Consider the following 14,389-nt stretch of genomic DNA (forward strand, 5'->3'; position numbering starts at 1 on the left):
CTCTGTTCTCCAGGTGCCAGCGTGTAACGGGTCTGCCAGAAGGATTCCGGGTACATACAGTACAGATCGCCCAGTCACACGTAAATTTCCAGCATGGGAGGGATGCGCTGAGAACAGCGGACGGCGCGAGGAAGCTCGTCCCTGGTGGCGCAGGTGAGGCCTCCATAGCGAGAAGTTTGATCAGCCCGCACAGTCGCTGCAGGAGTTAGATCATCTCAGAATTGTGTAGAGTTTACCCAGGATAATAACCGGTTTGCCGGTAGAAATCTTTACCTTTAAATGCTACTTTGCAGAAGTCAGAGCCCCCACACTTATGACATCGCAGCGGTTAGCGTGACAGGAGCCATGTTCACCTGCGCTGCAGCCACATAATGATACCTGCAGGTACAGAGCTCACAGGTGCCACAGAATCCACCGCCAGCGGATAATGACTGAGTGGACCTCTCTAATTAACTGTCTGTGTACCGGTCACCTCAACACAGCGGGGGCTGCAGTAGAATGCTGCCTGTCCGTACACAAAAAGCGAGCGACATCACGAACGCTTCTCCGCTGTGCCCGGCGACTAATGCATTTAATCCTCCGGAGGCCTTGCTTGTAGAGATGGCTTTATGTCCTGTAAGTAGCCGCGTCAGCAGAAATCACCGCCGGAGTCTCCGACTCGTGTCTTTTTCTAGACTAATGTGCTGCGTTGTCGGCAGTCGGCCATTGGCATCGATTGATTCTACGCAGGTTACACAATGAATGAGAAGTTTGTTGCGTCATTGTTTTATTGTTATCCACTAGAAATAAACGTGCATTGTGCAGTAACCGGTGAACTTTTCCGCTACAGCTGTTAGTTGGTGTGCAGTACCGGAGCAGCCTCTAGATGTCACCGCTAACGGGTACAAGCAAGGAACCACCAAAAAAGCAGTTGGAACCCCGCAGTCCAGGTAGGAACTACTACACCGTACGTTCCCGTCTTATTGCATTGCATCGCTTCCAGCCCTATATATGAAAGGTGATCATTGTGAAGCCTAATACTGATATATGTCGGCCATCTATTTCCCCAGATCTCGGATCTGTAAAGCAGAATTATTTAGCACTTTCCGGCATCTGGTAGAGCGTCTGTCGGAGGAGCAGATCCCACATTCACTCAGGTAAACATTTAAAGGTCTGTTCCGCCTGCAACTGATGGGAGCTGCGATCCAGCTGCAGAAAACCGAAGAGGGGGGAATTCATTTCCTTGTGGAGTCCGCAAAGTATAATTTTATATAGCGCACACGTATTATGTAGCGCTTTGCAGATAAATGTTTAGTCCTTTATGTCAGTCCCTGTCCCAGAGGAGCTTACAATCTATATTCTCCAACACAAACACACACACTAGTGTTCATTGATATGGCAGATTCCAATTAACTTACCAGTATGTTTTTGGATTGTGGGAGGAAACCCATGCAAGCAAAGGGAGAATATACAAACTCCACACAGTTAGGGCCATGGTGGGAATCGAACCCATGACCTCAGTGCTGTGACTTAGGGGGTAATTCAGATCTGATCGCAGCAGCAGATTTGTTAGGTAATGGACAAAACCATATGCACTGCAGGTGGGGCAGATATAACATGTGCAGAGAGAGTTAGATTTGGGTGGGTTATATTGTTTCTGTGCAGGGTAAGTACCGGCTGCTTTATTTATACACTGCAATTTAGATTTCAGTTTGGACACACCCCACCCAAATCTAACTCTCTCTGCACATGTTACATCTGCCCCACCTGCAGCGCAGGATGGTTTTGTCCATTAGCTAACAAATTTGCTGCTGAGATCAGGTCTGAATTGGGCCCTTAATTAGTACCTCAGTCACCTTGATTATATCTTCTGTGCACAAGCACAAACCTAGGCTGTGACGCTAGGTACACACTATACAATTATTGGGACAATTTGCCAATAATTAGATGATATGGGCAGAAACCCCCGCCTTAGATTATCAGATCGGTCAGCCTTGATTAACGATATTGGCCCAACGCTCCTGACAGCGTGCATCATGTGTGGGCATTCGCGGTAACCTGCCTGCATTACTTATGGTTTATCCTAATTACCTCATCCTCCTTGTGGCGGCCATATGCAAATTCAACGTGGTGGGGCAGAAAATCGGTAACGTAAAAAAAAAAAATAATAATTAATATGTAGCACAGATATCGGGAACTTCCAGCCGCAGAAATCAGCCGTTTGTCGTTTCAACCATAAAAATATTGCATAGTGTGCGCCTCTGTAGGGTGCTTGAGGAGCGAGTTTGGTCGTCTGGTACTGTCCGCATTATACAGAAAATATGATTGTTGTCCTGTTCAGACTTTATTCAGATGATATACAATGACGGGACTGCCTATTCTGTTGCATTCATCGGTCATACATGACATGTTCTTTGGAGCTGTCGCACACCCGTTGTCCCAACCAGTGTAATTATCACTTGCAACGAGCTATGAAAGGGCGTCTATAGTCCCATCTATGCGGCGCGGGGACTGGGCGCAGCCGATGCTGTTAATATAAACACAGATATATTTACTGGTGTGAAGTCAGGGCTGGCGCCGCAGCCTGGAAAAGCTGCTTAATGTCTGCACGAGCCCTGGCTGTCAGTCACTGCACAGAGACCGTTCTAGAATGAAGCTCGTTCTGCCGGGAGAACACGGCCTTGTTCTGGAGCATCGGCAAATCGCAGCTGAAGGGAACATTAAAATAAAGTGATGTAACCCCTCACGCCCTCTGCCAGATGTCCCAGCTTTAATTCCTATTTTACCACCAACGAGACAAACGTCTTTTATTTTACAGCTGCATTTAAAGGGATACGAGGGCTCTTTATACAGGAGATGCCCATATTCCTGTAATTACATATATTTGTTCAGAAAAAGACATTCTGATACAAATTTCTATTTACATGTGTTGTGTCCAAGCCACGTTACTGTCTAAATGGTATAAAAAAAAAAATAACAGCTGCTTATCGATTAGTTTATTATCAGCTATTAACCTATGCGTTTATCCACCGCTGGATTTCTTTCAATTACATAGTAATTCCGAGTTGATCGCTAGCTGCATTCATTCGCTGCACAGCGATGAGGCAAAAAAACAGCACTTCTGCGCATGAGTATGCGGCGCAATGCGCATGCGCGACATACTATTACAGCGGCCGATGTAGTTTCACACAGGGTCTAGCGATTCTTTTCAGTCGCACTGCTGGCCGCAGAGTGATTGACATGAAGTGGGCGTTTCTGGGTGTCAACTGACCGTTTTCAGGGAGTGTTCGAAAAAACGCAGGCATGCCAGCAAAAACGCAGGTGTGGCTGGGCGAACGCAGGGCGTGTTTGTGACGTCAAAACAGGAACTGAACAGTCTGAAGTCATCGCAAGCACTGAGTAGGTTTTGAGCTACTCTAAAACTGCACAAAAAAACTTTGTAGCCGCTCTGCGATCCTTTCGTTCGCACTTCTGCTAAGCTAAAATACCTCCCAGTGGGAGGCGACACAGCGTTTGCACGGCTGCTAAAAACTTCTAGCGAGCGAACAACTCGGAATGACCACCATAGTCGGTGAGGTTGAAAAAAGACCAGGGGGTATATTTACAAAGATTCGTGTTTTAGTCGTTTTTAAGGGTGTTTGATCTTGAATGGTCACGGGTGCATTTTACTGCAACTTTTTGAATCCTGATACGGTCATTCACTAAGCTGCCGACTTTTCCAAATTCGTATTTTCCAATGTCGATGTGATTCGTAATATCAGGCAGTGTTTTACGGGAGTGATGAGTAAAACACTGCCTGACAAAACACAAGGAATCCCGGCCGGATCTGTGAGATCCGTGCAGGGCTTCATTGTGTACCTTAAAAAGGTGTTTAAAGTGTTTTAAAATCTGAAAAAAATTGCGTGGGGTCCCCCCTCCTAAGCATAACCAGCCTCGGGCTCTCTGAGCCGGTCCTGGTTGTCAAAATATGGGAGGCTGATAGCCTTGTGGAAAAAAAAGAATATTGTTTTTTGTAGCAGTACTACAAGTCCCAGCAAGCCTCCCCCGCAAGCTGGTACTTGGAGAACCACAAGTACCAGCATGCGGGGGGGAAACGGGCCCACTGGTACCTGTAGTACTAATACAAAAAAAATACCCAACAAAAAACAGGGCACACACACCGTGACAGTAAAACTTTATTACATACATACACACCTACATACATACATACTTACCTATGTTCACACGAGGCTCGGTCCACTTCTCCATGTAGACTCCACGGAGTACCTGTGAATAAAATTATACTCACACAATCCAGGGTAGCTTCTGTCCTCTTTGTAATCCACGTACTTGGCAAAAAAACGAACCACGCACTAAAAGGGGTCCCATGTTTACACATGGGACCCCTTTCCCCGACTGCTGGGACCCCCCCTGACTCCTGTCAAAGAGGGTCCCTTCAGCCAATCAGGGAGCGCCACATCGTGGCACTCTCCTGATTGGCTGTGCGCTCCTGTAGTGTCAGTGAGGCTGTGCACTGAAGATACAATGTAGCGCATAGGCGCTCCATTATATCCAATGGTGGGAACTTTGCGGTCAGCGGTTGAGGTTACTCGCGGTCAACCGCTGACCGCAAAGTTCCCACCATTGGATATAATGGAGCGCCTATGCGCTACATTGTATCTTCAGTGCACAGCCTCACTGACACTACAGGAGCGCACAGCCAATCAGGAGAGTTCCACGATGTGGCGCTCCCTGATTGGCTGAAGGGACCCTCTTTGACAGGAGTCAGGGGGGGTCCCAGCAGTCGGGGAAAGGGGTCCCATGTGTAAACATGGGACCCCTTTCAGTGCGTGGTTCGGCTTTTTCGGTTTGTTTTTTTGCCAAGTATGTGGATTACAAAGAGGACAGAAGCTACCCTGGATTGTGTGAGTATAATTTTATTCACAGGTACTCCGTGGAGTCTACATGGAGAAGTGGACCGAGCCTCGTGTGAACATAGGTAAGTATGTATGTATGTAGGTGTGCATGTATGTAATAAAGTTTTATTGTCACGGTGTGTGTGTCCTGTTTTTTGTTGGGTATTTTTTTTGTATTAGTACTACAGGTACCAGCGGGCCCGTTTCCCCCCCGCATGCTGGTACTTGTGGTTCTCCAAGTACCAGCTTGCGGGGGAGGCTTGCTGGGACTTGTAGTACTGCTACAAAAAACAATCAGGATTTTGGTACTTACCGATAAATCCCTCCGATTCCACAGGGGCCACTGGAGCGTAGTTACAATGGGGAAATAGTAGGCAGTAATTGGGAGCTGGCACTTTAAAATTCTCACACTGTGGCTAGCTCCTCTCCTACTATCTCCCCTCCAAGCCAGTCTACGTAAAACTGTGCCCGAGGAGAGCTGGAATAAACAAACCGTAAGGTAGAGGAGGTTAATGACGCCCTGTAAACCAGGAGAACACAAACCAAACCTGGAACAGAACCTAACAAACAACAGGCTAGCCCCAACTCAACAAGCAGTCATATGGTGATCTGCAAACCGTTAAGCAAAAAACAAGGAGGAACAGCGCTGGGCGGGCGTCCAGTGGCCCCTGTGGAATCGGAGAAAGGGATTTATCGGTAAGTACCAAAATCCTGATTTCTCCTTCATCCACTAGGGGTCACTGGAGCGTAGTTACAATGGGGACGTCCCAGAGCTCCCAAATTGGGTGGGAGAGCGCTGAGAGTCCTGTAAAACCGCTCGGCCAAACTGTGATGCAGAGGCCGCAAAAGTGTCAAACTTGTAGAATTTGACAAAACGAATGACGGTCCGACCAAGTAGCCGCCCGACATAAAGTATTCATGGAGACCCCACGGGCAGCTGCCCCCGAAAGTCCCACCACGCGCGTAAAGTGCGCTGAAATGGTCAGATGTATGCAACAGCCCAGCATAAGCTGGGACCCCGGCTACTTAGTACGGGAGCATCGTACGGAATAAAGAAGAAAAAACCCTTCATCGAATAGCCTAAGACCTCTGTAAAGAGAATCAGCGAGCCCTGACAACATTCTACGAGGACTGAAAAACACTAGTGTCAGATTTATATGAAAAACGGACATCCCCTTTGGAAGAAACGACCGCTGAGGCCGAAGCTCAGCCGGTGGAGTAGCTAATAGAGTACTCCCTGAAAGAGAGCCCGAACTTACGGCCGCCAGGCTAATTTCTTTTGGAAGAAAACCGAAAAAGGCAGAGACCTAAAATTCAGGTCAATGTGGTTTGAAGCGCAGCGGAGCAAAACCTCCCAGAGAAACCAAAGATGACGGCTGAATGGTAACTGAAAGAAGGGGAAAACCCCCTTTTTTCCTTATCATGTCCCATACAGTTTTCCAAAAGTGGCAAAAGCGAGAAGAGGTGACAGACTTCTGAAATCGGGGCCTAGTAGGCCTAACCGAACTAGGGAACTCCTCCCTTCTGAGGTCTCGTGAACAGTCACACGGTTAAATGAAACCAGTGTAAGATTGAACAAAGAAAAGGACCCTGTTGAAGTAGACAGTCCAGTCTAGGTAGGAGCCAAGGCTCCTCTACTGACAACAGGTGTAGCTGTGTCTTCAAGTCATGGGTGGCCCAACCAAAGCCACCGAGAGGACTAGCACGCATATTCCCCTCCTGTGTTACCGAAAGTGAGGTAGAAATAGAAAAGGAGGCAGGATAGAATAACCAGAAACTCCCAGGAGCCCTGAGGGCATCCTCGGCTACTGCCACCAGAGCTCACGTCCGTGAGTAGTAAAGAGTCAGTCAGAACGCCCTGAGGTAGATTCGAAATCTCCGCCCACAGCAAACCAGCTGACAAAACTCCGGGGAATGTTCCCTCACCCAGGAGTCCGACCTGGTGGCCTGACCTGGGAAGAAGATTGTTGTCCCCCGCTCAGAGGGGAATGTAGGCGACCACTCATTTCGTCGCAACTTGTGTTGAGAAAACGTCTACGAGGAGCATAAATTGGATCTGAGTCGAACCAGAAGCTCCTGGATCCTCCGGATCTTCAGAAGACACGTAATGTACAGAGTGGGATAGTAGCAGTAGATTGCCCCATTAGGGAACCAACGTCACCCCCCTGAAAAAGAGTTATTCTGTGATCTTCCTGAACCCTGTGGGAGCGGAAGAGAGACCGAAAGGAAAGGACTTACAGTGAAAATGAGAATCCTGTAATGCGACTGAGTAAAGCCCGATGAGGAAACCCAACGGAAATCAGTAAACAGGCATCCCTGAAGACAAGGGACGCGTAAAACTCCCTTTCTTGTTTAAACTAGCAATCACAGACTGAAAGGATTCTAAGGCCAGAATAGGCCTGGCCGAGCCAACTGGCTTCGGAACGTGAGAAGAAAACAAAGGCCTGAGAACTGTCCCGATTCAAATGATATGTGAAAAACAGGGATCAACACCCTTTGCGGTTAGAAGCATATGGAGCGCCGCCTGCAGTATGACTCTCTTGTCATCGTAAATCGGCCGACCCCTGCCGAGGGACTCCCGAGACGGTTGTACTCCAAAATCTAGTCTGTAACCGCCCAAGCCTTCTTCCACCAACCTGCGCCCACCCTGGGACCCTCCAGGTGGTAGGAAAGTCTGACCTGTAGAGTGTGTATAGGATGATGTAAAATCAGACTGGGCCGAGGTTGTTGAACCTCTGCTTCAGCTTTTTTTTTTTTTTTTGAGATCCCCTGGCGACGGAGATATCGCCCGTGTGGAGTCGAAAGCTTGAAAGGGCACGGTAAAACTCTAAAGGAAAGACCGGTAAAGGTCTGTCTTGGAGCTGGGACAGAAGTAGGAGAAAGCAAAGTGGACTTACCTCCAATGGTTCAAGAAATCCTGCAGAAAGTTCCTTCCCCTGAACCATCTGCCCTGTAGGATTTCATGTTCACCTGTCACTGTCGCAGCCCCAGAGGTCGTCGGGTTAAGACAGCCCAAGCGAAAATGCAGGTCCCGAGTCTGTAGACGTGGAGACCTCCAAAGAACATAAAGCAGAATCGTGATTCTGACCGTACCAAAGTATCAATTGATCCTGATGCGAAACATCCTGTAACCTAGAGGACAATTGTTCCACAACCTACCTGCTCCGGACAAGGTAGAACCCCGCTGCCGTATATGTCTTCGATGGGTCCCTGAGCAAGGTTGCCTCAGGAAAACGGCAGCTTGTTGGACCGGCGATACATCGAGGGATATACCCTGGAGAGGTACTGATACCATTTCCTGCCGTCTGCGGGGAAAGGATAGGAAAACAAACATTGTTTGATACCTGAAATTGTGTATTCGGGTGTCTGCCGGCCGTCTACCGGAGCCTGGCCAGCTCATCCGAAACTGGACCAGTCGCTGTCATTTCGTCATTGGCGTCGAACCCTGATGGACTTGACGTGTCCGCCTCATTTACCTGCAGTATCAGACGAACTGCTGTATAATGCATCTGGATATTCTGAGACACTGGTTCAGACTCCACAGAAAACAGACATCATCAGTATTGTAACATGGAAGGTTAGCAAGGTTCCTTTAGAAACCTGGAGAGGTGAAATGACGTACAAGGTCTCTGGTTACCAGTGACATTACCTGCATAATCTGAGCTGTTCAAACAGGAGTGTCCTGCAGGTGCGTGGAGGGCTCTGCAGATGGCTCCACCGCATACTTCACACCTAAGAGGGAATTCTTTGACTATCCCAGGTGAGACAAACGAAAGGAGAAAAGGTGGGTTAAACAAACACAGCCCTATGTAAGGTCTGCGCTATAATGTGTGACCGACACGATTCAACTAAACTTTCTGGAGCAGCGGAGACCTGAACCAGTAGCGCTGCGCTGTGGGACAGGAGTCTTAGCCCTAGGCTATAGGAGCTTCCCTTAAAGTTTTTTGGATTCAAACCCCTGTTCAGATACCCGCTACTAGCGTACTGAGCCACAGCGCTATTTGTCTGATGCCTTACACTCATTCCCCAAATTACAAATAGCATTAGTAACTAGTGACACCAAGGAATAATAAAGGGAAGGCAACACCCCGCCCTGTATGTAGTGTACCGCTAATTAAGGTGCACCAGATGTTTCTCGGAGGTTCCGCTGGCTTTTCAAAATGGTGACCAGCCTGTGAGAAAAGATGGGAAAATGTTATGTGGCAAGGTGGGGTATCTTGTTATTAGAAAACATTGCGGAAGTGTTTGTTTTATCCCCTATATATGGTATTGTATGGATATATCTATATACATACCCACACACACTTAAATATATATATACAAACATATCTATATATATCTATATATATCTCACACCACAGTGAACCCAACCGGGTAGATACATACTGTGCACCTAATAGGGTAGAAAAATACTGTGTATTTGTAGGGTAAAGAAATACTGCACAGTAGATTTTTAATTATTAATGAGCTGAGTCCCAGCTCCTGTAATAGAGCAGGTTTCCTGATCTAAATGACTGAAATGCCGGGCAGAGGATTCCCCTGCAGGGAGGAATGTAGCAAGATGTAACAATATTTCTGCAGCACACTGCACAGAAAAGCTAAAAAAAACCCCCCAGAGACAGGATGTGTTGCCTAGAGACCATGAGAGCTGGGAGCCGCCGCCGGGGGGAATAAGCTTCACCCCCCCCCCCCCCCCCCCCCCTCATACCTTATACATGTTAAGCAAGTTAAGAATCCTCCCTGCGCAGCCAGGAGAGGAAAGGTGCGGGCCGGGGAGCGGAGAAAGCCCGCCGAACAGAGCGGGAGTTAGCTCCGCCCTCCTAGTTCTTGGTGACCGCTGCTGTCTCAGTGCATCCCCCGGCCGACTGTATGCTGCGGCCGGGGAGCGGTGTGCGGCCGGGGAGCGGAGAGCCTGAGCCCGCCGAACAGAGCGGGAGTTAGCTCCGCCCCCTCGTTCTTGATGGCCGCTGCTGTGCTTTCTCCCTGCATCCCCCGGCCGCCTGTATGCTGCGGCTGGGGAGCGGTGTGCGGCCGGGGAGCGGAGAACAGAGCGGGATTTAGCTCTGCCCCCCTCCGATCACTTATCAAATTAAAAACCACATTATCCCCCGGCTGCCTGTAAGTGTGTATGTTGCAGCTGGGGAGTGTAAATGTATCACCCGGCTGCCTGTATGCTGCAGCCGGGGAGTGAAGAGCGTTGAGCCCGCTTACAGAGCGGGCTGAAGCTCCGCCCCCCACATAATGGCGCCAATTTCAAATCAGTAAGTGCGCCTTTTATGCACTCCAGCCTGGCTATGACTGGAGAGTATAGGAGAGCCTTGTATTAAAACACTGAAAAATGTAAAAACATACATCAGTCTGGGGAGATTGTACTCACCGCTTCCTTTCGTCAGGCGTTTCGACCCAGCGGCCCCAACACGCGCCGCACGCAGCGGTGTCCGGCCGGAATCTTCTGTGGTGGAGCGGCCCCGACACGCAGCGGTGTCCGACCACGTATACTCACCGCTGCCATGCTGCCGGAATCTTCTGCTGGTGGAGCGGCCCCGACACGCGCCGCACGCAGCGGTGTCCGGCCAACTCAGGAGAGCTCAGTGTCTCCCTCAGCCGGGGCCCATCCCGAGCCGCACGCAGCTGCGATGGGACCCCGCCGGCAGCCTCCCGCGGTGCAGACTGGCAGTGGCAGAGCTGCCAGTCTGTGAGTGTGTGAAAGAAAAAGAAAATAATAAAGAAAAAAGAAAAATTTCTTCAGCTAAACCCAAGTGAACCAGCTCACATCGGGCACTAACTAAGACTGGCTTGGAGGGGAGATAGTAGGGGAGGAGCTAGCCACAGTGTGAGAATTGTAAAGTGCCAGCTCCCAATTACTGCCTACTATTTCCCCATTGTAACTACGCTCCAGTGGCCCCTAGTGGATGAAGGAGAAATATTCTTTTTTTTTCACAAGGCTATCAGCCCCCCATCCGCCGCCCTTGGATGGGGTGGGGGACAGCCTCGGGCTTCACCCCTGGCCCTTGGGTGGCTGGAGGGGGGAACCCCTTGATTTAAGGGGTCCCCACTCCTCCAGGGTACCCCGGCCAGGGGTGACTAGTTAGTGATTTAATGCCAGGGCCCCAGGGACCAAGATAAAAGTGTCCCCCGGCTGTGGCATTTTCTCTCTGACTAGTGGAGCCTGGTGCTGGTGTTAAAAATACGGGGGACCCCTACGCTTTTTGTCCCCCGTATTTTTGGCACCATGACCAGGCGCAGAGCCCGGTGCTGATTGATTAAATATGGGGGAACCCCTGTCATTTTCCCCCCCCATATTTTGACAACCAGGACCGGCTCAAAGAGCCCGAGGCTGGTTATGCTTAGGAGGGGGGACCCCACGCAATTTTTTTTCAGTTTTTACACTAAACAGACCCTTTCCCATATATAACCATGCACAGATCTCACTGATCTGTGCATGGTTATCCAAACTCGCCTGGAAAGAGCAGGTCTATTTTTTTGCTGCTTTTTTTAACGATTCGAAAAAAAAATACACCCGCACTTGAGCACTCAGAAACTAACACCCAAATACGAATGAATAGTGAATACCCGTATTGTATGAAATAACAGCCGTGTTTGACCGATGGTCTATTCATTCGTATTTCTGAACTTTGCCATTCAAACCATTATGAATAGCACAAACACTGCCGAGATTTGTGCCTAGTGAATTCCTGTGTTGGGACTTAGAAAAAAAAACACAAATCGGTCAAACTCGGATTATTAGTAAATATAGGCCCAGTAGTCCATCGAGTGCAACCTGAAATACATTATATTCCCTATTCTATTCTGGTTAAGGGCTATATTCTCGGATATCTTTTTCTGTAAGAAATGTATCTAACCCATTTTTAAACGCATTGACTGAGTCCGCCATTACAACCTTCTCTGGCAAGGTATTCCATATTCGTACTGCCCTTACAGTGAATAATCCCTTCCTGCGACGAGTACAACGTTTCCTCTCCTCAAGCCTTAGCGGGTGTCCGCGTGTTTTGTGTAGAGGTCTCTTAATAAACAAATCACATGACAGCTCCGCATATTGGGGGTAATTCTGAGTTGATCGCAGCAGCAAATTTGTTAGCAATTGGGCAAAACCATGTGCACTGCAGGGGGGGCAGATGTAACATGTGCAGAAAGAGTTAGATTCGGATGGGTTATATTGTTTCTGTGCAGGGTAAATACTGGCTGCTTTATTTTTACACTGCAATTTAGATTTCAGTTTGAACTCACCCAACCCAAATCTAACTCTCTCTGCACATGTTACATCTGCCCCCACCTGCAGTGCACATGGTTTTGCCCAACTGCTAACAAAATTGCTGCTGCGATCAACTCAGAATTAGGCCCATTGCCCCTTTATATATATATGTAGATATTAATCATATCTCCTCGGTATCTGGACTCTGGGTCGACACCACTTAGGTCGACACCCTAGAAATAGGTCGAGACGACCATTAGGTCAACATGAGTTTTTCACATTTTTTTTCCTTCTTTTTTTCAAAAACTTTTTAATACTATACGATCCACATGGACTACGATTGGGAATGGTAACCTCTGCTGAGCGCAACGGTAGAGGAGCGAGGCACCTTGCCCGAAGCATGGCGAGCAGACGCGGTGCACTAATTGGGGTTCCCAGTTACTTTACGAAGAAAACTACGCCAAAAAAAAACATGAAAAACTCATGTTGACCTTTTTACATCTCGACTTTGTTCAGGTCGACCTAATGGCCATGTTGACTTATTTCTAGTGTCGACCCTGATTCCCATACCCATCTCCTCTTAGTCGTTTCATTTCTGGTGTAAACATATCTAACCTGGAAAGCCCCTCCTCATAGTCCAGTGCCCCCAACCCCTTAATCAGTTAGGTCGCTCGCCTCTGAACCTTTTCCGGTTCTAATAAGTCTCTTTTACAGTGCAGTGCCCAGAACTGTACAGAGTACTCAGGATGCGGCCGCACCAATGATTTGTACAGTGACAGGATCACGCTCTCATCCCTTATCTCAGTTCCCCGTTTTATGCATGCTGACACCTTATTTGCCTTTGTGGCTGCACTTTGACATTGCGTAATAGGTAATTTGTGTGTCTCTTCTTAGTCCCAAAGTGCATAACTCAATTAATTTTCTTGTACAAGCCGGCAACTTTTACCGAATGTGTTGCTTTATCTTTCTGGGGTCTTTTTCTGTGCTTTTCAACAAAGCCTTTATACCAGCTAAGCAGAGCCATATTCTGGGACTGCCCTCGGATGCAGCGCAGCTCTGCATATAATTGTGAAACCGTTTTTTGTTGTATCCGGGAGCGACAGTATTCTGCAACTCTGCCCTGATGATATAAAGTCTTTGATGAAATACAGAGAATGCTGTCGGTAAGGTAAAGCTATGGATTTGGTGGAGGCCAGAAAGTGAAATGCACGTAAGCGAATGTCGGATATGTGCAAAATAAAGGTGCCTTTCTCCACCAAATTGATAACGCTCGATGCAATCCTCTTCTGAACGCAGCGTTGAGCCAGATAAGACCTCTTCATTGCGGTGCGGGAGTTCATGGCAGTGTTCCGCACGCTACAGCTACTATCCTGGACATTGGATGCTCTGCATGAGCACAAGGCTTGTATCCTTCCTCAGCGGCAGGTCTGAATATTGCATAACTCCCAGTCTCCTGCTGTATCTTATCCGTGACCTGGAAGCCTTCCTGGTGCTAATGATGTATGTACACAAGCTGATGTTCTCTGCATACCACCAGTGACAGGTGATTATCACCTATCAGTTCTCCATCTCGCCCTCATAAGGTGCGGCAGCCACGGGGCGGAGGGCCTTGCTGCAGGACAGCTGTCTGTGCCAGGCGTGGTCTGTTTGAGCAGCAGGCTGAGGGCAGATCTGGGTACACAGTCTAGGACTTACGGCCTGTTTTATTACGTCTCTATGCACCGCACCTGTCATCTACACTAGGTGGATGCAGGTAGGTAATCTCCATGAGGAGGCAGACCAGCAATTTACTGGGAGCTAAGTGAGGTATGAGCCACCTCCACTGGATGTAGGTACCAGGTGCGCACAGATTAAAAGGTTAAAAAAAAAAAGTGACAGAAAAAATACTCCGCACAAATGCCATAGCAGATACACATCTACACACCAGATGTACCACTGGTGCAGTAATCCTCACCCACCACATGGGGGCGCTAGCCGCAGTACCTTACATTACATTACAGAGGTCATTGAGCTCTGTGGCCACTTACTGTTATGCAGAACACACCTACAACTTATCATATACTATATATAACATACGGGTTGCCACCACAAGTGGAAGCAGATGTATTTTTGGAGTTCCCTAATGGTCAGGTATGCGTTACATTATGCCATGAGGGGGTAGGGCCTATGATGTGTATGGCCCAGCACCACTACCTCCCCTACTGGCCTCTCCCGGAAGTGAGAAATGTAAAGTAGATGAGTATGCGTTGGGTACGGGATCCTGGCGGTCAAAATGCCAATAGGGGGGCGAGCGCAACGAAGC

General features: G+C 48.5%; 1 protein-coding gene across 1 annotated transcript in view; it reads left to right on the forward strand.

Annotated features, from left to right (window-relative positions):
* Nucleotides 1-14,389, forward strand: part of ADAT1 (adenosine deaminase tRNA specific 1) — a 41,663-nt gene that overhangs the window by 24,587 nt on the left and 2,687 nt on the right. Inside the window, exons 7-9 of the mRNA XM_063945951.1 lie at nucleotides 14-153; nucleotides 830-929; nucleotides 1,050-1,136. Of these exons, the coding sequence (XP_063802021.1) occupies nucleotides 14-153; nucleotides 830-929; nucleotides 1,050-1,136 (327 nt within the window). The remainder of the gene's footprint in view (nucleotides 1-13; nucleotides 154-829; nucleotides 930-1,049; nucleotides 1,137-14,389) is intronic.

This window comes from Pseudophryne corroboree, chromosome 11, assembly GCF_028390025.1.
Source record: "Pseudophryne corroboree isolate aPseCor3 chromosome 11, aPseCor3.hap2, whole genome shotgun sequence".
Classification (NCBI taxonomy): Eukaryota; Metazoa; Chordata; class Amphibia; order Anura; family Myobatrachidae; genus Pseudophryne; species Pseudophryne corroboree.